The following is a 26,605-nucleotide window of genomic DNA, read 5'->3' as shown; positions in this document are numbered from 1 at the left end:
ACTGGCATCGGAAGACAATAGTTTATCGCATTCTGCGTAAGAGAGAGACAGATGTTAGCCCAGACTGTGGGAATATCTGACTCTGGAATCTCCTTAAATTAATAAGAGATGGAAGGTGTGTGAGAGAGAGAGAAAGATACATGTGACAGAACTGGTGAAAGACCTGTGAGGCGGGGAATCACTTAATCGTAGTAGTAAGAATAAATGTAGCCAATAGTAAGGCAGTATTTCGGGGAAGTCCATAGCTAACTGAAGTTTATTGTATGGTTTGGCAATATGCTGTGTTTCGTCAGTCATCGTTCGAGGGCTGGGCCAAGCAATACCGTCTTTACCATAAGGGCACACGGGGCCCGTGCCCAGGGCCCCCCATCCTCAGGGGGCCCCGAAGGACCGACAATTTCTCTCACATTTATTCTCAAAAACATTTTGTCGAGCACAGTACCTAAAAGCGCCACCATCAAAATTTTTGTTTGTCGGGTTGCACTAATTAATAATATTTCAGAACGCATCCTAATTTACTAAGTACACCATCTTGCGATCAAACAAGTAAACCACTCCAATTCCAAATTCAAGCTGCACAATCTAAACGAGGCCTAAAATGGAAGTTGAGATTGTCTATGGTTGGGGGAATCCCCGGATGATGTATTAAACTTTCAGTTGGACAGAAGTGGCTTTAGTTTTAGTTTCATTTAACTTATTATGTATTAGAAGTTTTTATTTGTTCATTTAAACATTATTTATTCATGTCGAAAAGAACATATTTAAGTGGTTCACAAAAAAGAAAAAAGTTATAGCTCAAAAAGAAATAACAGAAAAACTTCCTAAGCTTACTTATTTTTTTACGGTTGAAGAAACAAATAAGCTGTGGGACTCTTCATCCTCATCACCTCAAGATAAAAATACCTCTGAATATCAACAGGAAAATGAGGTTACGTGTAAAGAAAATGAAAAACACACATCAGATGCTAAACCCTCGACTTCAAGCTACTGTGAGTTAATAACTGCAAGGTTGGAGAATGTATCTGTATCTCCTGACCCTGGTACGTACTGTGACGACATATTAACGGAAGAAGTCCTTGATATTTGGATTCAAAAAGGGCCAGAGTTTTTCCAAAATAAAAATTGTGACTTCTCCGAAACTTCTACAAGTTTTCCAGATTCAAGTGTTAAAACAAAAACTAGATTCTTGACTAAAAATATTTTTACCTGTAAATTGATGAATGGTGAGTCTATAGAAAGAATATGGCTCCTTTATTCACCAGCAAAGAAATCTGTGTACTGTTATTGCTGCCGTCTATTTACGAGTAATACCACTACTGGACTTAATTTGAGTTCTCCAAATGGATATAATGATTGAAAGCATATAAGTACCTTCTTGATGGAGCATGAGAACAGTATACAGCACAGGCAATTTATGATGAATTATGTTGCAAGAGTGAAAACTGAACGAATTGATAGTGAGTTGCTGTCCCAATATAATACAGAAATGGACTATTGGAAGAATGTGGTTAGGAGGATTGTTGCAGTAGTGAAATTTTTAGCTTCAAGAGATCTTGCTTTTCATGGTGATAATGAGATATTGGGATTGCAAAATAATGGGAATTATTTGGGATGCTTAGATAGAACTGATTAGTGAATTTGATCCCTTTCTTGTTGATCACATACAAAACTGCAGAAATCGTGGAAAAGGAAGAACATATTTATCTGCAAATATTTGTAATGAATTTATTAATTTAATGGGCCAGCGAGTTTTAAAAACAATTGTCAAAGAACTTAAATCAGCATAATACTACTCTATTAGCGTAGATTCTACACCAGATCTGTCCCACGTTGACCAACTCGCTTTCATCGTTAGATACGTAAAAGATGGACAGCATATTGAGAGATTTTTGCAATTTTTGCCTATGGATGAATATAATGCGCAATATATACCAGAAACCATTTTAAACCTTTATGAAAGCCTTGATATTCCTATCAAAGATTGTCGCAGGCAGAGCTACAACAATGCATCAAATATGTCTGGAAAGTACTCTGGTGTTCAGTCAAGAATAAAAGAGATTTGCGAATTTGCCATTTACATTCCATGTGCGGCACATTCATAAATTCAGTGGGTGTTCAGGCTGTTGAGTGTGTTACTGAAGCATTAGCATTCTTTCATTTCATACAAAAATTGTTGAATTTTTTTGCAGCTTCGACCAAATTGAAAGAGCATTTAGGTGCAAATAGAGTCCTGAAGTCTCTTTCGGAAACTAGATGGTCTGCACGTGCCAATGCTATTAATGCTTTGCAAAATGGTTATTTAAATATTTCTGAAGTATAGTCTTCAATTGCAAGTGACATCAATCAACCAGGAGACACTAGAAACGAAGCCCAAAGCCTAACAAAAAAAAAAATGAAAAAATTTGAGACTGCTCTTTTAACAGAAATATGGAATGATCTTTTGGGAATTATGAATAAAACAAGTCTAAGTTTATAGAATAGCACTATGTCCATGGATGTTGTAACAAAACTTTTTGTGTCTCTGATTAGTTATGTCAATAACGCACAAAATAATTTTGATCAGTACGAAACGGCTGCTAAAGAAAAAATCCAGATCCTAACTACAAAGATAAATTTGAAAGAAAAAGAATTTGCAGCAGTTTTTTTTTGAAGGATTATTAGAGACTGCACAGTTGAGAGGCAAGGAAAAGTTTTGTGTAGATACTTTCATTCTCATAATTGACACATTAAATACACATTTAAAAAAACGTTTGGCAGCATACCAAGAAATTGATAATCGATTTAGTTTTCTTTGTCAGTTAACAACAATCAAATTTGGTGAGTTAACCAAAAAATGCAAAGAATTTGCAGAATTTTATCATGAAGACATTAATGCATATGAGCTCAAACAGAATGTTTTCATTTAAGCCAATATTTAAAAAACATAACAAAGCAATCAGCGGATTTAAATACCTTAACCTTGCATAACCTAATAAAGTCTGATAAATTACAAGAAACATTTCCAAACGTTGAAGTTGCTACAAGAATATTCCTTTGCCTAATGGTTACCAATTGTAGTGGAGAACGTTTATTTTTGCAGCTTAAAAGAATAAAAAATGAATTGCGAACAACAATGTTACAAGAAACACTAAGTAATCTGTCAATTATGTGAATAGAAAGTGACATCCTTCAAACAATTGACTTTGAGTATATTATAGAAGATTTTGCTCACAGAAATCCCGAAAGAAACTATTATCTTAATTGTAACCAAAAAACCAGCAGCATACTAAGTAATATCATTAATGACATATTATATTGTTTGATTACCCATAATAAATAGAAGATCATAATAGAAAAATGTTAGTATAATTCGCTATCTTTACTTTCCAAATGGCCCCAGCATAGTTTAAGACGACCTTGGGGCCAAGAGTTCGTGCCGTCTCGGCAGCTCAGCAATTGTATTGTCTGGTTAAAAATAAATTGCCAATCTTAAGTTAAAACATTTTTATTGAAGTTACATCAATGACTGTTGTTAAATATTATAATATTTAACAGAGTTTTATGCCCCACTACTTGCAACAGTCATCTGGATACTGTATTTGTTTTCAAGTGGTTTGTTTGTGCAAGTAACAGTTATCATATTAGCCCGGCACAAACGTGACTAGTTACAATTGGCAGCCTAACATCTGGCTGGCACTTATTTCTACACGCCCAGAGAATTGAAATCTTCTGAATCGTTGAGTGAACTTTTTGGCAGAATTTTCTAATTTAACTCGTGTGTGTTACAAACGGCTTGCCCAACGTGTTGCGGTTTGTATTTCGACACACCCAGAGAAAAAAAAATTTTGCGAAAGAAAATGTTTTGAATAAGTGTGAAAATAGTCTGAGATCTGGAGTGATGAAATGTTGCTGAGTGACTGTAAACAGTTTCGGTGAGCTACGAGTGTCGAGGAGATTTCTACACATCAGGGAGCAGTGTTGGAGACCAAAATTCAGTTAGATCCATTTGTGTCCCATTTCCTGGTACATGAACATCACATTGCAGGATGAGAGACGCACCGCCGAAAACAGCAACTCAAACAAGGACATAATTAGTCTAAATTTTAAAATATATTGTAATGTTTTAGTTATTTTCATGTTAACCTCAAAAGTTAAAGGTTATTTGTGAAATTTTTTTTTTTCGGTTTTGGTAAATTTTTAATATAAAAATGAGCACAGATAGTACACAAACCGAAGATTTTCTCGGTTTTTCCAAAAGCACAGAAAATCTGGAATACATGCCTAATATGCAGACGGAACTATTAGGCACATTGTAAATTTTGTATTTACATGAAAATTTGAATGAAAATCAGACTCAAAGTGTAGGTCAGGATTTTTCACGTCCCCAGGCAATGTCTGGAAACATGGAACATCCTGCAACTAAAGGTCAAGTTGTGATTAGGGAGGGGTCAGAGCCAATGATGCAATTGTTAATGGCGATACAACAAATGTCACAGGGGCAAAATAACTTAACTGCAAAAATGGAAAGCATGTCACAGGAGCAACATAGCATGTCACAGCAGCAATACAGAATGTCACAGGAGCAGCATAATATGTCAGAAGAGCTTACAGAGAAATTTGAACAAGGGCAAAAATAACTTGATCAAAAACTCAATCAAAGCCAGCATATAATCAGACAAGAAATTTCACAGGTAAGAACCGAAATAATAACACAGGTAAAACTGGAGTTGTCTAGAGTAGAAACTAATATTGATACTATCAAAACACATCCAAACAAACAAATTTCTACATGTACACAAAGGGTCACAGATAGTATGGAATTAGTTAATATAAGATTTCTCTATTGTAGCAATCTATACACAAGATTGCAAAATAATACATTTGACATTCTGTCCGTTTATTGGCGTTATCAATTATTAAGAATGAAACGAGTTTCGTCGTCATCGGCGCGGGTGTCCCCTTCCCCCCCCCCCCTCTCTCTCATTCTCCATTACCCCTCCTTCCCTTTTAGTGCATTCATCCCTTCCCTTCGCTTGCTCTAGTCCCCTTCCTGCGTTTCGGCGCAGGTGCGGCACGCCCCCGTGACTAGTATTTAAGCTCTGGCAATCCTTGTCTCTACCTTCATTATGCCAAAATTTAGTTAGTTTTTGGTACGTTATGTAGGAGTTAGTTACTCTTTGCGCAAATTACGGACGATGAGCGGACTGTGTAAGGAAAATGTTTCTTTGATTTGTAGCAGCTGTTGCTTGGTGCTGAAGGTGGCTCAGCGTTATGTAAGTTATAAATTCTCATGATTAAATAAAGAAAGTAATTCACTTAATTATTGTACCTGTTGTACAGACTGTAGCTGTATTTATATTTGTATCTGTTATTATATTGGCGTCAATAATAAATGTTGATTTGGTTGTAGGGTTATGTGTCTCTAAGTTCGAAAAGCATTGATGGGAACAAAAATTCTGATTAAAAAAAATGATGGTTCATTGACTTTTAAAATACCCCTTTGTCCCTGAATTTTATAGATACATTATGAAACTGTAAGGCCTCCAAGATTAAAGAAGGCACTGAATCACTTGGACCAACTCACTGTTCATAAATTAGTGTCACGTTGGGGTGTTGGAATCAAACTTACAGTCCTAGCTACATGAGCATAATGTGATAATAATAATGGTAAACAGAGAACCCTTTTAATGATGAAATCTAAATGTGACAAATAAAATTTCCACCTGTAAATTCAATCTTTGCCCTTCTTAAAGCAGAGAACACAAATTCGTAGATGTTTTATATTCTATTGTTCAGAATGGAGTTATATCTTATCAATTTGAAAAAATATATATATATAAGACACGAAACATTTTCCAAAAGTAACTTCAAGTTACTATACATAAAATTCAAATAACATAACATCAGTCACTGCTTTTTACCCCAAGTTTAAAATAAAGAACAACATATGGTTCTATTTTTAAAAACATTGTAATTTAATGAAGCTACAGATAACTTTTTTGTCAATCAATCCTTTGAAACTTAAAAATTAAAGTGAGCATGTCTTTCAGTATTTGCCAGTGATGTGGAACATCTAATCTCCATAATGAGCAAATTTATGTGTACTCATGTTGCAAATACACTTATAATATAAAACTTTGTCATCAGACACAAAATTAACAGAGTAATATTTGAAATTATGCTGAGTGTGATACATGTATTAAAATTGTGTTTGGGTCATTCCATGTCAGTTCATCCAACAAAAATTGAAAATGTAACCATTGTTTTTTAAATTTTGATAAAAATTGGTTCATTTGTTTGGTGACATAAGGCCACTTAAAAACCAAAATTTTAGATTTTTATCTTAAATACTTCCTGAGAAATCGAAGGTTTCGTTGTGACCATTTTTGGCCTAAAACAGGTTGTAATGACAGCATAAATTGGTCAGTATCTGTGTTTCCTTGCTTTGTATTTCACTGTATACCAATATTTCAGAATAAGAACACTTTTCCTTATGTAAAATACTCTAGAGAATTCAAATTTTGTCACCAAATTGCTATATCTAGAATGGTTTGTAAGTTATAACAGAATTATTAACATGACTGATGTTTCATGTATCATCTGCATCCTTTATTACAAAATAGACTGTATCTCAAAAGGCAGACCTCACAAAAAAATGAGCTTGGTACTATGTGAAAGAGAAGGAAATTTTCTATAAGTTACATTAAAAAAAATAGTGGCTTTCTGCTGACAACATGTAAAGTACTCGATAATCGCTTACTAATGCTATATGTACACATAAAAAAATTCCCTTCTTACACAAATCTATTGCCAATGAATTAGAATCTACAGATACAATCCTCCAATTTTTGCAATTAGCAAACTGCATTGCTTTTCTGATAAAGCTGCCATTCTATATCACACTTGCACAAGTCTTCTTTCAAAAAACTGTAAGTTCTGCCAGAGCTGCTTGTTGATGGTGCCTGCAAGATGCTGAGTATGTGTACAAAAGGAACCCAGCACACATCGTTTCGAGGTCAAGGCCAGTAAAAGGAAGCAGTTGGACCGGCAGGGTGCATGAAGGTTACTTGAGCATCTTCTTCTGACCTATCAATGTTGTTTACAACACCAACGAACCATTTTTTGTCATACACACAAGACACATAGCAACCAGTATACAGTTTTGATATCGTACCACCAGGGTCTTTGCTAGCTGCTGTAGCGAAATTGAAAACTAAGGTACAGTAAGTCCTCGGTTTACGTCGGGGTTACGTTCCTGAAAACCGCGACATAAATGGAAACGACGCAAAATGAGCCATGTTTCATGCCACCGGCCGGCCACGGCCCAAGGTCGGCCGGAAGCGCTGGCATACAGACGTGACAACGTGCAATTTTATCAGCAAATGACAACCGACAGCGTGGGAAACAAGTCCAACTAGTACTTCTCAGCTTTATAGAATGGTTATTTAACCAGCTGCTTTATTACCTTTATTGATTGAAATATAAAAACAGATATATAGTACATACTGTACGTAAGAGCAGGAAGCGTCCCTCATGATGTATGATAAGATAAGGCGGTGAACGTGTAGCTTACGCTACATAGCATAAATTAACTACCGAAGGAAACAAAGAATTATAAACGAATTATATACAGTGTTTTGGTTAAAATAAAGATTTACGGTCATTGTAAACTACGTTATTGTGAATCGGCGACAACTTAAATTGAAACATGAGTACTCAAACATTAGCGACGTTAATCCGAAACGACGTAAATCGGTACGACGTAAATAGAGGACTTACTGTATATGCATTATCCTGACTGGTTTTCTTCATTCCTATTTCATACTGGGATATTGGTGAAGCATTGTGAAACCCTCTTGTGCCTGGGATTGTCTTTGCCATAGTATACCTATACCGTTGTTGTAGAGTGGAACGAACATCATCCACATCATTCTTGTCAATGTAATGAAAAATAATACTTGTTATGTGTTCCTGACTGGTTTTCTTCATTCCTATTTCATACTGGGATATTGGTGAAGCATTGTGAAACCCTCTTGTGCCTGGGATTGTCTTTGCCATAGTATACCTATACCGTTGTTGTAGAGTCGAACGAACATCATCCACATCATTCTTGTCAATGTAATGAAAGATAATACTTGTTATGTGTTCATTGCAGTAGATAAACATCTTAGACACTGATGTAATTTGGTCTTGGAATGGTCGTTGAAGACTAGCTTTTGATGTCAGTCGCTTAACAGTTCCCCCAATTCCATCGCAAGATGATTTGCCATGGCTTGTGGCAAAGAATGACCAAGAAGCTGTGAGCTGAAAATCTTGTGTGTGGTGGCACAAATTGAGGATATTCTTGCAGTTCTTGTACTGAGCAGCACAACCATCACTGAAATAATGTATGTGTTTTACATGAGGCAGGTGTCTTTTAACATATGTGACTATTTCTCACGGCCGTAGCAATAGCTTTCACATGGGGGGTGTCCACGGGTAAAAGCTACAAATTTAAACGCTCAAATCATAGTCATTTAACAATTACTTAAACATGAAATGGGTACACACTTGTTCAGCTACCTACAATTAAGCTAAATACAAACAATAGTTACTTTAAGTACATTAAAATAAAATTTGTATGTAATGTCCGTAAAGAATTTATTTTACTATAATAAAAGTAACAAAGTAGAAGATATATAACATAAACATAATATTGTATATCAATAGTTTTTTTTTAAACTACATAGGTATTTTTATTTAATCTTTGTTTGTGATGCTTCTGCTTTTATTTATTTCCGTATTGCACAATCAACATAAAACATTTTGACATAAAAAATACTACAATCAATTAAAACAGTTGGCATAAAAAAAGCCTTCAAAATAAAATAATAAATTAGAGGTAAAAAGTTAAAAGAAATTGAAAACTTCAAAGTATTAAATTTAGCATTTTACATCTTATGGCCAACATATTTATGATTTCATCTGAATCCAGTTCAGAAACTATGTCACGATGAACGCTCATCAACGCAAGCCCAGTTAGACGTTCATCTCCCATGCTGTTTCTCAAGTAATTTTTTAACCTCTTTAGGGTTGAAAAACATATTTCTGGGTTTGCTGTGGACACTGGGAGTGTGGCCAAAATAGTGAGCAGCTTTTTTATAGTAGGAAAAAAATTGATTCTCGCACTGATCTAGACTTTCTAGTGTGGTGGAAGGTTTTTTCGCCATATGTTCCCAATGATTCTGCCATATTTCATACAAACTTGAAAAATTATTTGCCTCAGTTTCTCCAAAAAATAATAGTGCTATTTTTTTCAGCCGTTCGCTTATCCTGGATCCTTATTGATCTCAGGCAGAATCATTTGAATCCCTTCTATTGTTTTTTCATGTGGTTTAAAGCGTGCATCAAGTTTTGTAATCACATGGTCAATGAAAGGTCAATGAAAGGGTAAATACATTTCGACAATAATATATCTCAGCAGTTTCTCCTGGAACATTACTGTGCTGAGTTTGCCTTCCAGTCGTTCTTGGAACATTTATGTCGTTTAAACTGATATTCTTTGCTTGATCGAAAAGAATCGCGAACTCGTTTTCATTCCGAATATTTTGTAAAGTATTTTTTATTGTTTTTACATAACTGCAAATATTGGTCAAATCGGCATTGATCTTTTGCATTGCCTTATTTAGATTTACTGTATATGAAAATACTTTTCTCAGTACAACTAATGACATGATGAATTGGCTGTTTTCCATAGCTGTTTGCAGTTGGTATGTTTCAGTTCTGACATTTCTATTAGCAGAATCCTGAAGTGTTTCAAGTGCTGTGCGTACTACTGGAAGCATTTCTGCGAATCTCTCAACAGCCACATGTTTTTCTGTCCATCACGTCTCACAAAGAGAGATAAGCATTGAATGAGATGAGTTATTTTGATCCGCAATTTTCTTCATAAGACTGTCTCTAAGTGGAGATTGACGAAAAAAAAGGTTTAATATACTTTTTATGGTTCCGATACAGTTTCTTATCATACGTACCTCACTTGAATGCGCTAGAACCAAATTCAGAACGTGAGCCCCACAGTGTACGATTTGCGCTTTTGGGTATTGTTCTGCGATAATTGTTCTCACGTCTCGTAAGCGACCACTCATCACTGCAGCACCATCAAACCCTTGCCCAATTAATTTAGCCATGTCTAAATTATAGCTTAAGAGATGAGTTATAATAGTCTTCGCTAACGCTTGAGCTGAAACATCTTCTACATTGATAAATTCTAGAAAATCTTCTCGGATGACAGATTTTCCAGTCGAACAGTAGTCTACTTCTTCAAGGTGGGATTTCATTCTCTTCTTTTTTTAAAAAAACATCCAAAAGTGATACTTGGTTTGATGACCGTTTCATAATAAATTTTTATTCAAGAGTAGATATTTAAAAAACAACAAAATATGGCTTGAAAAAACATGTTGGCTGGCGATGGCGCGTGGTTCTATCAAGGTCGCGAGACTCGACTGTTGTGCGCATGCGCAGTAAGCGCGCCGCGCGGGAGGCGGGTGCGGCGCATGCACAGTATGAAAGGTGCTCAGAAGTCAGGAAGGGGGATGTGCAAGGCGCAGTGTCCACGTAGCATACATAGGTAGTTCATTGTTGTGACGCGTGCTCATATTTTGTGGCACAGATTATATTATCCGTCATCAATATTCTGCTAATTTGAATTATGTCGTATGCTAAGGGGGGGGGGGGGGGGTCTGGACCCCCTGAACACCCCCCTTATATACGCCCATGCTATTTCTGACTGTGTTTTATACACCATGGAAACATTATGATCCAAATCATTTGACAAAAAACAATGACTGCTTGTTTTCAAATTAGCATTGTCTGAATTTTTGTAGTAAATGACTACTGGATGAACTGTACATTGACTATTGGTCCAATGGTATCCTTGTGCTTCATTTTGGATAACGAAGGAAAAATTTTCACTGAAATCTAATAAAGCTATAACTTCTCTTTCACTTATTTTCTCTTTCAGCTGTTTGAGGTAGTCCAATTGTTTCTTTGTGGTATAGGAATGGGGTATGAGGAGTTCCATTTTTTGTACTAAAATTTCCATAAAGTCTTCTACACTTGAGGTAAGGGTTTGTAATTGTGTTCGGTCTGTAATGACCCACTGTTGATATTCAATCACATCATCTGGATCACAGTCTAAAGTATGATATAGATGCTGCTTTAGAGTATCTGGAGAAGGACATTGCTCACATTGTCCTAGCATACAGGCAGGATTTAAAATGTCACATACAAGATACAAAATAAGTGAACTATACTTTTCACCTACACCAAGACAGTGAAGAAGTAATTCAACATTTTGGTGGATAGTGCACACACAGACGGAATGGGTTCCAGAACTTCCAGCTAAAACGCACCAATTAGGACGCAATGTACAAAACTTTGAAAACCCTACCTTGAGAGATGGATATTTTGCCTTAAAAGAACAATACAGCTCATACAAGTTACATAGCAAAAGTCTTTTCTGTTTGTAAACATTTTTGGATATACTAACTTTATCTTTCATTCCTGGCATTTCCCTGGAAAACTCATCATCTTGATAGAAATCTTGAATGACCAGCACAGTTTCTTCAGGTAACTTCTTCCCACCTGTGGGATGAACTAATGCGCAGATTCATTTTTCCAGTGTAAGTTGTCTTGCTTGTCTTACCATGTACTCAGAAACACCAAATTCTTGTGCTGCCTCCTGTCTGGACCATGGTTGAGGGATAAGGGTAAGAATTTGTAAGAATTTGTAATTTTCTTTGTCTATATATTGTGGGCAGCTTTTGCTTTATTTAAGTTACCAAATGGTCCAAATCGGCAGCCTTTTGTTCCACTACATGCCTCTGTAATTATGTACTTTCACTAGTTGATGTGGCTGGAAGCTGTACATCTAATACTTTAGATATTTTGTCTGCTACAGCTGATGATACCTCTTGTAATTTACGTTTCCCATATTTTTCTTTTGCATGTTGTGGTACAGCATGTAGTTTTATTGGTAACTGTTGCAAATATTCCAAACTTTTGTCAAGTAAGCTATGGGTTTCTTCTTTTGATGCTTGAATTTCTAAACCCTCTGCAACGTCACTTTCAGATGATTCTGAAGATACCTGTGCACCTACTTTTTGAATATTATACAACCTATTTCTATATGAGGAGCATAATTTTTTACCAGGAATTAAATTAAGTCCCTTGTCTGCTGCTTTTCTGAAGCACTGTAACGAGATTCTGCGCAAAGAACGCTTAACTGGAACACTATGCACTTTCATAGGATCACAACATGACGTCTGAAACATTTCATACATCTTAATATAAAACAATTCGTGATGAAAACATATGGTGTGAAGATTATGTTTAGAAATACCTGTTCTTAGCACAAGAAGAGTTTGAATATCTTTGGAAAGTGATTCCAATCTTTTGATTCCCTTTGTTTTAATATAACACTCTTTATGGCATTCTTCATGCATATCATTCCCAACAGAACAGAATTCTAGTTTAGTAGTACTGGTAGCCATATAGTTCTCATCCAACTTATAATGAACTAAGACTTTCCACTAACATTATACACAGGCAGCGCAGCAAGACTGGCCTACACAGTGTAGTCTGCATGGTGGCAGACACACGCCTTATATCTGACCCCCCCCCCCCCCTTATCTTATTGCTTTCCTCCCCTCTGCCCCTCTGTTCATGTGCCACTATACTGCATTTGCTGTGACAGCCCAGATATTAGGCCTATCTCTCAACTGCATCTGAGGAAGCAGAAAAAAAAAACAATGCCAAGGGGAAAAGAGCAAGTATCAAAGAACCCCTCTCTTATAGCTAGCAGGCAGACTCCATGCAGAAATGACATATGTACAGTCACATGACATGGCACTGCAGATAACACAGGGAGATTACACAGGGAAGGTAATTAGAGGCTTTGGAATTTGCACAAAATCCTTGTGTAATATGCGGAAAATATGGGACATACACAACCCTTATATTCGATCCTCTTTGCTTCTATCTTCTGCCTGCCTTTTGTTAGGGGCCCCATTTACATCACCAAGTCATTTTCATTTTGTTTTTCAACACTCCCGCAGAAAGCCACTATTTTTTTTAATGTATCTTATAGAAAATTTGCTCCTCTTTCACATAGTAACAAGCTCATTTTTTTGTGAGGTCTGCCTTTTGAGATACAGTCTATTTTGTAATAAAGGTTGCGGATGATACATGAAACATCACTCATGTTAATAATTCTGTTATAACTTACAAACCATTCTATATATAGCAATTTGGTGGGAAAATTTGAATTTTATAGAGAATTTTACATAAGGAAAAGTGTTCTTATTCTGAAATATTGGTATTACAGTGAAATACAAAGCAAGGAAACACAGATACTGACCAATGTATGCTGTCATTACAACCTGTTTTAGGCCAAAAATGGCCACACAGGAACCTTCGATTTCTCAGGAAGTATTTGAGATAAGAATCTAAAATTTTGGATTTTAAGTGGCCTTTTGTCACCTAACAATTGAACCATTTTTTATTAAAATCAAAAAACATGGGTTACATGTCCTGGATGAACTGATGGAATGACCCGTTTTCAAATACATTTCTGGACTGAAATCATACGTAGTTCCTGATGGCCGCTGCTAGAATTTGCTGCCGGAACATCTACGTTCACTATCAAATCATTTGAATTGCAGAGCAGAATTAAAAAATATGAAATAAAACAGCTCCTAAAAATTGAAAAAAGATTTATAAAAATACGAAACCTTTGGGCCTGATTTTCGACAAGGAATTTTAATAATTACTGTCCATCTTGTGAAAATTCATTACACAGTTAATAATATAACATTTCACTTTGCATTTGTCAATTTTGGCTTGCGCTATCCAACACAAATGGCAGCACTGTGATTGTTACACTTTTCCGTACCTTGACTTCCATTTAATTCACGAAATTACTCCTACCAAATGCCATATACCTAGCGCTAAGATTATTTCACATCAAAAATTATACAAATAACTGGCTGGCTGGCTGGACCAACCAAAGTTTAAAAAAAAGGGGGGGGGGGGGGGATGGAGAGAGAAGGGTTGTCTCCACTCCAAGTATAAGCAAGCTTAATCCCACCAGAAACATTATTTAAGATATAACAATTTGTTCTCCTGCTCTCCCTCCTCCCTGACAAATCATAATAATTGGCATGTCCCTGAGTTATAAAAAGTTACATATTCAAACATTTAGTACATTACTAGTTTTGTAAACAAAATAAAAAGGGAGTGTGTCTTTAGGTACACATGTTAGATGTTATACTTATATGGCATTACTAAAATTATAACCTGAAACATTTTAAAACACATATAACACTAAGTATATGTTTGTAGATTGATTTTCACTGAAATGACTACAGTCAGTCTGTAAAAACTTCCTACAAACAAACCTTAACTGTTAACATTTAACAGTACAAATTTCATCATGAACTTATTTTTTCAACCTGGCATCAAATATATGAAGGCTAACAATTTTTTGTGTGTCTATAGTATGATGACATGCACTATCTCTACTTTTCAATGTTGACTAATAGTTGTCAAAATTGTAATGCCAGGAATCTAATTATTTTTAAGTTGTCATAACTTTTTATGGTTATAAATAATAACACTAAGTATTAACTGACAGTTGTAATATTATAACGTTTTATTTTTAATACCTCTGCCTGATATAAATCACCTGGGTCCGTTATCTTTTCGAGATTTCTGAGACTTCCACAGCACCGTATTTACACATTTTGATTCCAATCGACTTCCATTACATTCACAAAATTACTCCTACCAAATGCTGTGAACTGAGAGCTAAGATTTTACACATAAAAAATATGTATTATACTTAGAAAACGAGGAATTAGAATTAAATATACTATTAACTACATAATTCATGTCAAAGCCCCAGAAACACTATATTATTAATTGTTGTGGATGTAATTAATATCTAGAATCCCCAATGGAAAATATAAGATTTTTATTACTGTTTCATCATTAGCTGGACCAGCCAACAATACAGTGCAATTTTAAACTTTTACTCCTGCGAGAATCCGATAAACGAGCTTAAATAAACTTTGAGATATGTTCGTTTCGAACGTTAAAACTATCATAAGAAATAAAACCACTACATTGTAAACATTCGCAGACAGCCTAAAGAAAGAGCATCAGAAGCTACTACTAGGTATACAACACTATTATATTATATAAATACAATGTCAATTAGGTTTTAAATTAATTGTTTTAGTAACTGAAAAATAATGTGTCCACAGCAATTTATGCATAATGTGTTTATTACCTTGTAGACTCTGATGAGCCTATCCTTAATGATTTCACTATTACAAGTTTGCTGTCACTACTGCTGATAACATCAACAGAGTTAGGCAGACCAACTTTACATAGATGAACCTGAAAAGGTAAAAGTACAATTTATTAGTCACATAATATCCTTGAGAAGTTAAAAATTAAATTTTATTCTCACTTTTAAAAAGAAAAATTATTTATTTTAAAATATTTTAATGAACCCTGATTGTTGCAGATGTTGATATGCAAGGATCAGGCAGTCTTCTTAGAATATGTACTGAACAAGGTGGTTTTGTTATCAAATAAACTGCGTGAAACTACGAAAGAACCTAGAAAAAATGCTAAAAATAAATGAATTAATGTTACAACTGCAAAAATGTCCTTGACCAATGGGTCTACTTTGTCACTGTCATATAGAACGTGTGGTGTAGAGGGTGGTAGACCTGCAGTTGAAAGTGGCGTTGAAAGGGTGCCAACATGGCGGCTTGTAGGTCGTTCGGCCGTATGTGTTGTGATCGGTTTCGGAAGTGGTAAGACAGGATGTTAGTGAGCGGGGGGAAGTAGTAACAGAAGGCTGAAGAGTTGTGTAGGGAGAATATAACAGTGTCAGCAAAGTCAAGCCAAAATCATAAAACATAGAAATGGTCACATAAGACTTAAAAAGTTTTTTGTATTTTTTTGTTTGAGTCACAAAGAATTTCATCAAACATCATTCTCCTGACACTTGAGACCTTCTGATATATGCATGAGGATATTTTGGTTTGTGTACGAGATCCAACATAAAATGGGTTATTGTGAGCTATTGTAGTGTACGCAAATTTTGATCACTTGCATAAGAATTATGTTTTGTACAATTATAATGTTTTAAGATCACCGTGTGTTGGTTTCTAAAGCAGTGTTGCAGCATGTAGCAACCGGTGAGTGGGTGTTGTGCTTTTCTCTAACACTGTGCTCTGCTTCTTTTAAATTCCAAAATCGCAATGTTAAACAATGTTTGTTTGATATGGTTTTATGTCACATAGTGTCTTAAGGCAATGAGGCAACAAGACCTCTGACCAAAATATTTATATTATGGGATGGATCCACCACTTTATTGTTTTGTGTAATAAAAATTGATCAACCATATTTCCAATGACATAATAGACAGTATTATTGCACTTGTATTACATGCACCAAGTCAATTAGTCTATGCAGAATACTTGTATGCACAGTCATGTCACGTGGCTGATCAATTAACTGTTCTATAAACCCCAACTATTGATGTGTTGCTGTTATAACAAAACCAAAATTAATATACAATTTGTAACTAAAGAAATATTTAACAGAAATTTATCCGGCACGAATAGTCCATGAAACCAAGGAAACTGTCTCTTCCTCAACTCAAAGAGTGATTTAATTAGATTCTGAATCAGTAATCCAAATATATTATTTCAGCATCATCAACAATTTTCAAACAAATTCACCGAATATTTGAAATAGTATTCTTTACTCCGCTCCTGATGTCACGATTTATTGTCTGTTATACACTTCTTAAGCTAAGACTTAGAGCACTGCAAACTTTGCGTTTTCTGTTCATGCCTAAAGCCGGAATGTGGCTCGACTGAAAGAACCAAACCTTCGCTCTGCTCTGTTTATATCATAGCAACAGTAAACATGTGTTTATTATGAATTAATGTGTTGTTAAAGAATGACATGTTGTAAGAACAGTGACTTTGTAACAACTAATTTCTAAACGTCTTTTAGATATTAATACACAAAATATATTGTTCAAGTTCAAACAAGATTCTATAGTTGAAAAACTGAATGAGCATTCTCTTTCCTCCCAGCGAAGCATACACTCAGCTCTCCAGTCGAAAAGTGGAATTAAAATTGTTGAGATTTCCAGTGGGTTGCTGCAAGCAGCTAGTTATGCAAGTTTTGAAGGAAGAAAAGCTATTATAAAAAAAAAAAAAAAAAAAAGGAAAGTAGAGAAGCCAAAAAAAATTAAATCTACCATGTAATTAGTCAACATACTGGAGACAAAGAAAATGAAACTTAGTGTTCAAGCTGAAGGAGGGGATTTAGCTCTCCAAAAGGAACTAGAAAGTAAAAAGAACAAAAAACCAAATCTGCAAAAAAAGTAACTGAATTTCTTTATTTTTTTACTTTGTGCATAGTAAAAAACCTCTTTAAAAGATACTTTTTTTCTTAACATGGCATAAAATAACTTGGAAACAATTTAAAGGCTGAGCAGAAACAATTAACTTGTTATCTCATAACTGCTCTATTATCTAACTATCTATTAAGTAAAAAAAACCACCACAACCACCACCACCACAGCAGTAGTATGTTTGGCTTGGTTTTATTTTTATGCAATGTCATGATAAGGTTAATAAAAAGCCACTATATTTTATTTGAAACACTCCAGTAGACACCCTGCTGACCCTAATGGTAAGGACTCAGAAATAAAAGAGCTAGAACATTTGCTTGTTAAAAATTCACCATCAGCTGATCTGGAACAGTCATCTCTCAAAGAGATATATTTTAGCTGAATGTCACTGGCCAGGGAGAACACAGACACTAGGATGTAATAACTAGGTTTGGCCAAAAAGAAACAGAAACATACTACATAAGAAAGTAACTAGTGTTTCTAAATTACCTTTTTTTTCTACAATAACTGAAGAGTCTAGTTCTGAACCTAAATAATGTGGGTTTCAATAAGAAAAGCAGGCCTCATGTCGGTAAATATGTAATTGGGTATAGATAGAAAGGTTGGGAAAACATTTACCATTTGGATGTTAATCTAATCCTGTGATGACCAATTGGTAGGGACCTGAAAAATTCGCGATCGCGATAAACCCGAAAAATAACACGAATTTCTTTATTTCACAGTAGAAACACGATTTTTTAAGTTTTGAGTCAGTAACACGAATTTGTTGTAAACAAATAACTATTCACAATTCATTTAACGAAATTACGAGCTGGCGATATTTCCTATTGAATACATCGATATTTATAGTTTTCTTTTGATATACGTGTTCTCTAAGTCGCTGTATCTAAATGAGTTCGACTAATCGATTTGGAGTAAAACATCCACACGCGACGCAAAACGATCGCCATTTCAGATTTCACTTCTTGGGTTTTGCCGTGATTGTCGCATACGAGTGATTTATCTAAAGTTTCATGCCGTTATTATAAGTATAAAGATGCCAAAACTTCCAGTCAGTGTACGGCAACGAGCTGACGAATTTAAAAGTGCCGGTGTTTATGCGTCAGATGCATCAATGCTTATGTGTAAATACTGCAACTGCAGAGTGGCATTTGAGAGGAAAGATTCCGTTTTAAAACACATAAAAAGTGAAAAACATGTCAACTCTAAAAGAATATACACGAGTGGTTCTTCTGAAAGGAAAATCCAAACGTCTGTTGTCGAGAATTTCGGCAGCGTAAATCAACGTATAATCGACATTGAACACATGGCAATGAAAACGACAGAGGCATTTGCCAAGGCAAATATACCGCTGGAGAAATTAGAAGACCCACATTTAAAGTCATGGTTAAATGAGTTCGTTGAAGGTAGGATTTTACCCCGTTGCATTCTGAGTTAAGCTCTTCTGTATTTATTAATTCTAGATCATTAAATAACGTATTGTTAGGTCCTACAGTGCATAGGCCTAACCATGTCGGAGAGTCGGTGAAACTCGCAGTTTTAATAAATATAATGCCAATGTCCATACACATTGAAATGCTGAAGGCATCAATTTTTTTTCTTTCACGAGGCCGGGTATAACTCAACTCATTCCCCACCCTCCTCCGTTTCTTTTTTTGCATTTTGCAATGTGTGAAAACACCACCTCGATCTGTACACAACTTACCTGCAATATTAAAAGTGTTTCCTAAAATTATTTCGGTGAATTACTCACCAAATATTTATTATATTTGTGATACACACGTGTTTAGTAAAGTAACTTAATGTAACTTAAGCCTATTTAGTAAAAATATGGTGGCAAGTTGGTAACTTGTAGGCCTATTTTATTTAGTATTTTTACTGCTTCGAAGTAGACAAAACTCAAAGTACAAAAATATGTCATCTCAATTTCTTTACAAAAAGTGTGTGAATTAATTTCCTTGATGTTAATAGGCCACTCTACTGTGGTATTAGAGTAATTAGGCCCAACTTACTTTTTCTGTAGCATTTTAGGTTAGGTTAATTTTTTTAACCCCACAAACATTGACACTAACTTATTTGGTTTCTTGGAATGCAGAATGAATGTAAAAATAAATCCTAATGCAATAAAATGATTTAGCATCGTAGGTCTAGGCCTACCCTTTTACAGACAGTGAGCCCAACTTAGCAAAAGTCTCTATTCTTCAGCATTACTTACCCCAAAGTTTTCATTTTGTTTTAGGTGGTGGAGATTTGCCATGTGTGAAAAACTTACGGGAAAAATACACACCCCAACTAGCAGCAGATCACTTCAAAAGTGTCAAAGATGTAGTATCTGACAATCATCTCTACATTCTCTGTGATGAAACGACAGACCGCATGGGCAGATGTGTTTTCGTTGTATTATTTCAAGTGTTTACAGACGTATTTGCACCACCAAAACTTGTAGTGGCGTCTGTTAATTTCTTGAAGAAGGCGGATGCTACAACTTGCGCTCAGGTCATCACAGAATGTGTGGAAAAGTACGGTGTTCAGTACCAAAACATCATGGGACTTGTCACCGACGCAGCACGATATATGACAAAATGTATCAAAAGTCTACAAGTGTTGTTTGGTGAGCATGTGTCCCACATTCAGTTTTGGGCTCATAAACTCTCTCTTGTAGGGAATGTGCTCAGTAGTGAACTTACAGATGTTAACAATGCTGTGTCGAATGTTAAGTCGGCTTTTCTAAATACTAGAAAAAGAAAGCACCAATACCTCCAGTATCTGGAAGAAGAAATCCCACAGCCCGCCACACCATTTCCTATGCCAGTAGTTACCCGGTGGAATGCCTGGTTCAAGGCAGTGTTCTACCTAGCAGATTACTTCATTCACATCATTTCATTTTTCAAGGGGTCTGACCAGGTGTCTAGCAATGCTGGAATAAGATACCTGTTCTCGCTTTCTGATAAAGATGTGAAGGTAGTTTTGGCTCAGTGTACTTTTATAAAGCACCATGCATCATATAAAGCACCATGCATCAGAGCTTGTGAACTTGCTAACTAAATTGGAAGGAGCGAAGTATCCCACTGCCCACACCTTGTATGGAGATGTGGAAAGTGTAAAAAGTGGGTTTGAAGCTAATTCAAAGGGAATTTTCCATTCATCTCTAGAAAGTGCAATGAGTAAGTTGACTACGAGTGAGCAAGCTCATGTCAAACACGGATGCCAGAAGGCCTCAGCACTTGCGATGAATAAACTCCAAACGTTATTTAATGGTGACCCCTCAGCTCCAGTTTTCAAAACTTTGAGCAAGTTGTTCAACCCAAAATATAATATAATATAATCCTGAACCAGACCGAAAATGTTATTTCCACTTTGAAAAGTATCACTGAAATGAAGAACATTGAAGAGACAGAACTTTTTAAGGGTTACAAAGCTTTAAGAGAAGAGGTTCAAGAAATAATCAAGACTGAAAAGAGTATAGATTTTGTGCAAGTTCTGACCGCTTTGAGTGCTAAGTCCAGTGAATTTGCACTGGCAGTGCTGCATGCTGTCTGGACACCCACAAACAATGTAGACAGTGAGCGACTGCTTAGTTATTACAATAATGTCGTAACAGACAGACGACAAAACCTTAAAGATAAAAACATTGAAATTTTCACCATGCTTTCTTTTGGTGACCAAAATTAACAAGTAACTTACAGTGTGATTTTTTTGTAAATATTTATTATCACTATCAGAATTGTGCAGCATTATACTAACCCTAGCCTTTCCATTTTTAAAGTGCTGTATAACAAAATTCCTTTAGTGAAATTTCTTGTATTCAGTAAATACTTAATTTGTTAAATGATAATTTAAATTTGTTATTTTCTATGTAATTGTGTGTTATCCTTATCGGCATATGTATTCAAAAGTAAAAATAACACTGTTGTTTTATAAAATAATCAGACATACTTCAGAACACATAGAATACTTCATTTGAAACATACACGATGTCAAATTAAAAATAAATTTTAAATAAAATAACCTTGCTTTTATATCACGAATTTTGGGGAAAATAACACCACTTTTGAGAAAAAATAACCCCACTTTTTTCAGGTCTCTACCAATTGGTGGCGAAATGGTTTTATGCAGCCCGCTTGATATTATCTTGTATAGGTACTGTCATTTGTCTGCATATTTTGTTAGCATATGTAAAATAAGTGTAAAGAGACACTATTATCAAGTAATAATATTTCATAGAAATATTGAAATTTATTTATATTTTTGTACATTGTATATTTTTCATGTTTATTCTTCTTAGTTAGGATTTATTTATTTTTATTTTGTAAATACTGTTTTAAGAGATATATTTTTGTTCCTTCATCACATGCGACATATTACATTAATTTGTTACTCAACCTAATAATGTGACATTTAAAAAATTTTAGAAGTTGTTTAATATTACTTTATGTGTCTGACCTTCAGATTAGTTTTAAAATATAACCTTCTGGTTAGTTTCAAAAATTATTTCTGGCCCTCGATAAATGTGAAGTTGGATAACAATGATGGATGTAAACGTACATGACATATACAATTATTGTTTTACTTTGAGTAACAATATTTTAAGATGTTTGACTCATGAAAATGTGGATCTCTATTTGTACAGAAGATTTTATGCTACCGGCAGGCCAAGTATCAAAAAATGTATTTAGTAGAAACTATTCTTGGTCTACTGAAACTTGGCCAGTGAATCGACAGACTGCTGAGAGAATCGACCAACACACATGTCTGTGGGTAAAAGGAATAAATGTGCTTTGTTTTTCTGGTAGGATAAGTATGTGATGGTATTGTACTGGTTGTAATGACAGCAAAGTCTTTTCCCTGTATGTAAAAAATGTATTTGCTAAATGCCAGGGTATTGCCAAATCAATAAAGTATATGCAATGAAACTATAAAGTGGTTATTGCAATTTTTACAAAAAAAAAAAAAGGCAGTTTATGTGTGTTGTGTGTTGGGAGTGTTATTTTTCGATAGTGTATTTATGTATTTGCAAGTATATGTATTTGCTACATTGGGTAGGGAACTTCAGGGCAGTGTACAAGACATGTCAACACTGCAAACAGCATTTGTGAACACTCGGACGGGACTAGACAATAGATGTCTTACAAGTGTCTTACAAGTCTTACAAAATTAATAGTCTGTTAGCAAGTAATGAACATAGTTATGGGTACCATACAACAGTGTGTTAGCTCAAAAAAAAATAGACTAGCCTTAAGACCTACCTCCCCAAACTTCCTGTTGCCTAGTTTCTCGAGCACGCACAGCTGATCCCTAGGAAACACAGAGAGCAAGGGCTCTTCACCATCGTCCGCGACCCCGGGCACGTACTTGTCGGGACAGCCAGAGGCCGTGAACTTCGTGACCGCAGAGACCCCTTGTACGCTGGACACTAGCGGCATGATGATTGGTGGTGAGAGCTGAGGCGGAGGAGGGAGCTGGGGTGCAGTCTGAAACATGGGGGACGAAACTGTGATGGGAGGCACAGAGCTTGAGCCATTCAGGTTCAATCCTTCAGACAACTTCCTTGCAGTTCACTCAAATATTTATTACTGCAGCTTGCGATTCAAAACTTTGTGTGATAAGTAGTCATCGTGGAAAAAATTACTGAAGAAATAAATTTTCCAATATGGTGCGCATGCTCTCAAAGCCACACCTATAAACATGGACAAATATATGTAGGATTCCCATGGAGGGCCTGCAGGATAACGTTAATCGTTCCCATTTTACAGTTACAACTATGCAAGCACAAGCAAGCACCCTGAGAGGAGCTTTTTAATTCCAGGGGGGCCGGAATCTCCTGGCTCCCACGGATCTATGCCCATGCCTATAAATACATATAAATTAATAGTAACAAAATTATGCTCAGCTCTTAACACAGTACCGTAAACTGGGATACTTTGAACACTTTTTTACTTTTTTATTAAACAGAATTTATGTTTACAATGTAGGCCTATTAATTGAAATTATTTCACCAAAATAAGGGGAAAATGAAGCCAAAATGATACCATAGTCATGGTCACATAAAAAAAATTACTATTAAAATAAAATAAAAATGCAGTGTTCAATGTTTCCCTGCAATTGGGGTAACATTGAACAACCATTATTTTATACTGGCATTCCAACTAATATTGCTAACAATCAACATTAAACACCTACTAGGTTTCACAAACTAAGTAAATTAATAAATTATGTTTTTTATAATGTCATAACATTAAATTTAAAGCACAACAACACACACATTTTGTTTGTAAATTTTTAGAAACTACTTATTTTTATATCAGATTATCTTAGTCCAGAAATTTCAACTTTGCAGAGCTTTTGAAACCACATAACTGCATCTACTGAAGTGTTTTTAGATACAAATCTAGCTCATTCTCACTTAAAATTAGAAAGCCTCATCTATCAACCCTTGGAGCACTCAATGACCTCACTATGTCTTCCTTGCAAACTGTTCCCTCATCAGCTACATTGGGCAATAAAATTTCAGTGCCATTTTATGACTGTGCTGAAGAAACTTTACATCATATTGTTGATCCAACATTATCTTGAGGCACATTTATAATCTTACCAACAGGGCCGTTTTATGAGAATGCGAGGCCTGGGGCAACAATATTCTGAGACCTCCCCCCCCCCACACTTTTTATTGTAGTGATAATTTTCAGTTATGAAAAACTCATATTTGCATTGACATGTATGTATGTAATAACTAACGTAAAAAAGAAGTACCATAATGAAATGCAGCCTGTATACGCAGAAATATGAAACATATTTATGCAGGGAAAACAAAATAATGTATAACAACAAATTTTCTAGTTGAAATGGAGTAATATTCCATAGCCAACACCCACCCCCAATATTTCTCTGCTTCATTTACGAAAGTCTTAAATCGTTCTCAAATATTTACACAATTTTATGAGTTGCAGATCCCGACCAATCAAAATTACATATTTATTAACTCACTTTGCAATAAACTTCTTCCTTGCCTTTTTTGCAGCAAACAAGTTAATGAGTCCATCAAATGAAATGCTGTTCACAAGATCATGTTCTGTAGAAATCACCGCTAACGAGTTTAATCTCTCTTGTCACATGGTAGATCGGAATTGATTCTTCAGAACTGACAGTTTTGAAAATGATCTTTCACTTTCAGAGTTTGTGATTGGTAGTGTCAAATACAAGCGCAGTGCTATTGCTACATTTGGAAATACATCAATTATAACACTTTTATATAAGTGCTGCCAAACCTTTTGTGGAGTGAATGATGTAAAACTGTCTTTAACTTGTTGCGCTCTGAGAAATGATAAGTGTAATAATTCATTTGTAATAACAGGTTGCAGATCCTTTCTGTATTTTCTGACCAACTCGGTAGCACTAGATTTGAGTTCATCTTCACTTGCTGTAGTTAAGTTACAAAGAAACCCAAATGTTGAGGCAATATCTTTGTAGGAAGCAGCTCTCTTCTCCAGTTCCATGCAGAGCTTATCAGCAATGCATAGAAATGTGGAAATTCTGAAATTCTCGCGGGATGTTACAACAGTTGAAAGTTCGTCTTTTTCATCCAAAAACTTTTTATTTTTGGAAGATCTAGAATCTACAAAAGTTTGTAACACATGGTTGCTTGGTTGTGTTGCTTTAACTTCAATTTCATCAAAATTATTTCGCAAATCGGAAACAAAATCTTTCAAAGAATTTATCAGTTGATGACCAGTTATGACACTGAGTCCAGGCTTCTGTAGATGCTTGGTTACTGCACCGAATCTTTCCATAATGTCGTACCAAAATACGGCCATAAAAGCAAATTCTAAATATTGCATTTTCTTTATGAGGGAGTTCGCTTCTATCCTTGTGACTTGCGTTTCATTTTTGTCGTTGAACATATCATTCAATGCACAGAAAATCTTATCATAATGAATGACGAGAGTTTTCAATGCATCTTCTCTGCATGACCACCTTGTTTCCAACAAGCTCTTGACAGTGATTTTTGGCTTTCCGCTATTTCCTGTGCTTTCCAAAATAACTCCTTCAAGAACCGACCACCTGTGAGTGGAAGCAGCGAAAAATGAGTACAGCTTTTCTAAAAATAGAAACAGTTTTGTTGCATGAATACATTCACCAACACTGTTTTTTCCTACTAAGTTTACTGAATGTGCTGCACATGGAACATACAGCACAGAGCTGTTTATTTATTTAATGTGTGCTTGTAGGCCCTCGTATTTTCCTGACATGTTGGCTGCATCATCATACTCTGACCTCGGCAATCCTGGATATCAATGGTGTTGTCTTTTAGAGTACAGGTTACAACTTCACTTAAATTTCTTCCTGTGTAGCTGTAAATTGGAATGAAACACAAAAACCTTTCCAAAATGTTACCGTTAAGGCAGTATCTAAATACAAAAGATAACTGATCTGTATGGGAAACATCAAGTGTAGAATCAACTATCAGTGAATAATATTTGGCCTGTCTAATCTCATTTAGCATGTGTTTCTGAACTTCGTTGCCCATTAGCTCGATGAATTCTTCACATATATCAGAAGAAAGATACAATACATGACCTTTTCCTTTGTTCCCATGTATCCTTAAATGTTCCTGTAAAAAAGCATAAAACTGAGCAAGGAGTTCCAAAATTCCTAGGTAATTACCATTACGAGGTGATCCAAGTATCTGATTATCACCACGAAAAGGAAGACCACGACTGCACAAAAATTTTACAACTGCCACTACTCTAACAAGAACATTCTTCCAGTAATTTGTCTCAATAGTCACTTGTGCATCTAAATGTGATGAAATTGACATTTTCTTATTTTTTCTTGAAAGCCATTTTAAAGAACATGCTTTGTGTTCAATACTGTTTTCATGCTCCCTCAATTTTTCTTCTGTTTTCTTCCAATTAGAAAAACCATTTACAAATTTTCATAGTTTACAATTACTGAAAAGTTTGCACGCAAAGCAAAACACATTTCCCGTACATTTAGAGTACAATAACCATTTTCTCTCCTGTCACTCTCCATTTTCAAGAACTCTTACAAATGCAGATGATGATAGTTTACGAGTACATTTTGGATATTGCCTAGCAGAAGCTGTGTAGTCTCCATCATTATTACTAAAAAAGTCCGGCCCCT

At 35.4% G+C, this 26,605-nt stretch overlaps 1 protein-coding gene across 1 annotated transcript in view; it reads right to left on the bottom strand.

Moving 5' to 3' along the window:
* Nucleotides 1–26,605, bottom strand: part of LOC134527103 (discoidin domain-containing receptor tyrosine kinase B) — a 1,309,463-nt gene that overhangs the window by 74,755 nt on the left and 1,208,103 nt on the right. Inside the window, exons 12-13 of the mRNA XM_063359455.1 lie at nt 22,711–22,935; nt 15,311–15,420 (exon numbers count right to left, since the gene is read on the bottom strand). Coding sequence (XP_063215525.1) covers nt 15,311–15,420; nt 22,711–22,935 — 335 coding nt within the window. The remainder of the gene's footprint in view (nt 1–15,310; nt 15,421–22,710; nt 22,936–26,605) is intronic.

This window comes from Bacillus rossius, chromosome 1 (assembly GCF_032445375.1).
Source record: "Bacillus rossius redtenbacheri isolate Brsri chromosome 1, Brsri_v3, whole genome shotgun sequence".
Lineage (NCBI taxonomy): Eukaryota > Metazoa > Arthropoda > Insecta > Phasmatodea > Bacillidae > Bacillus > Bacillus rossius.
The sequence above is the reverse complement of the archived record's forward strand: the minus strand, read 5'-3'. Positions and strand labels throughout refer to the sequence as shown.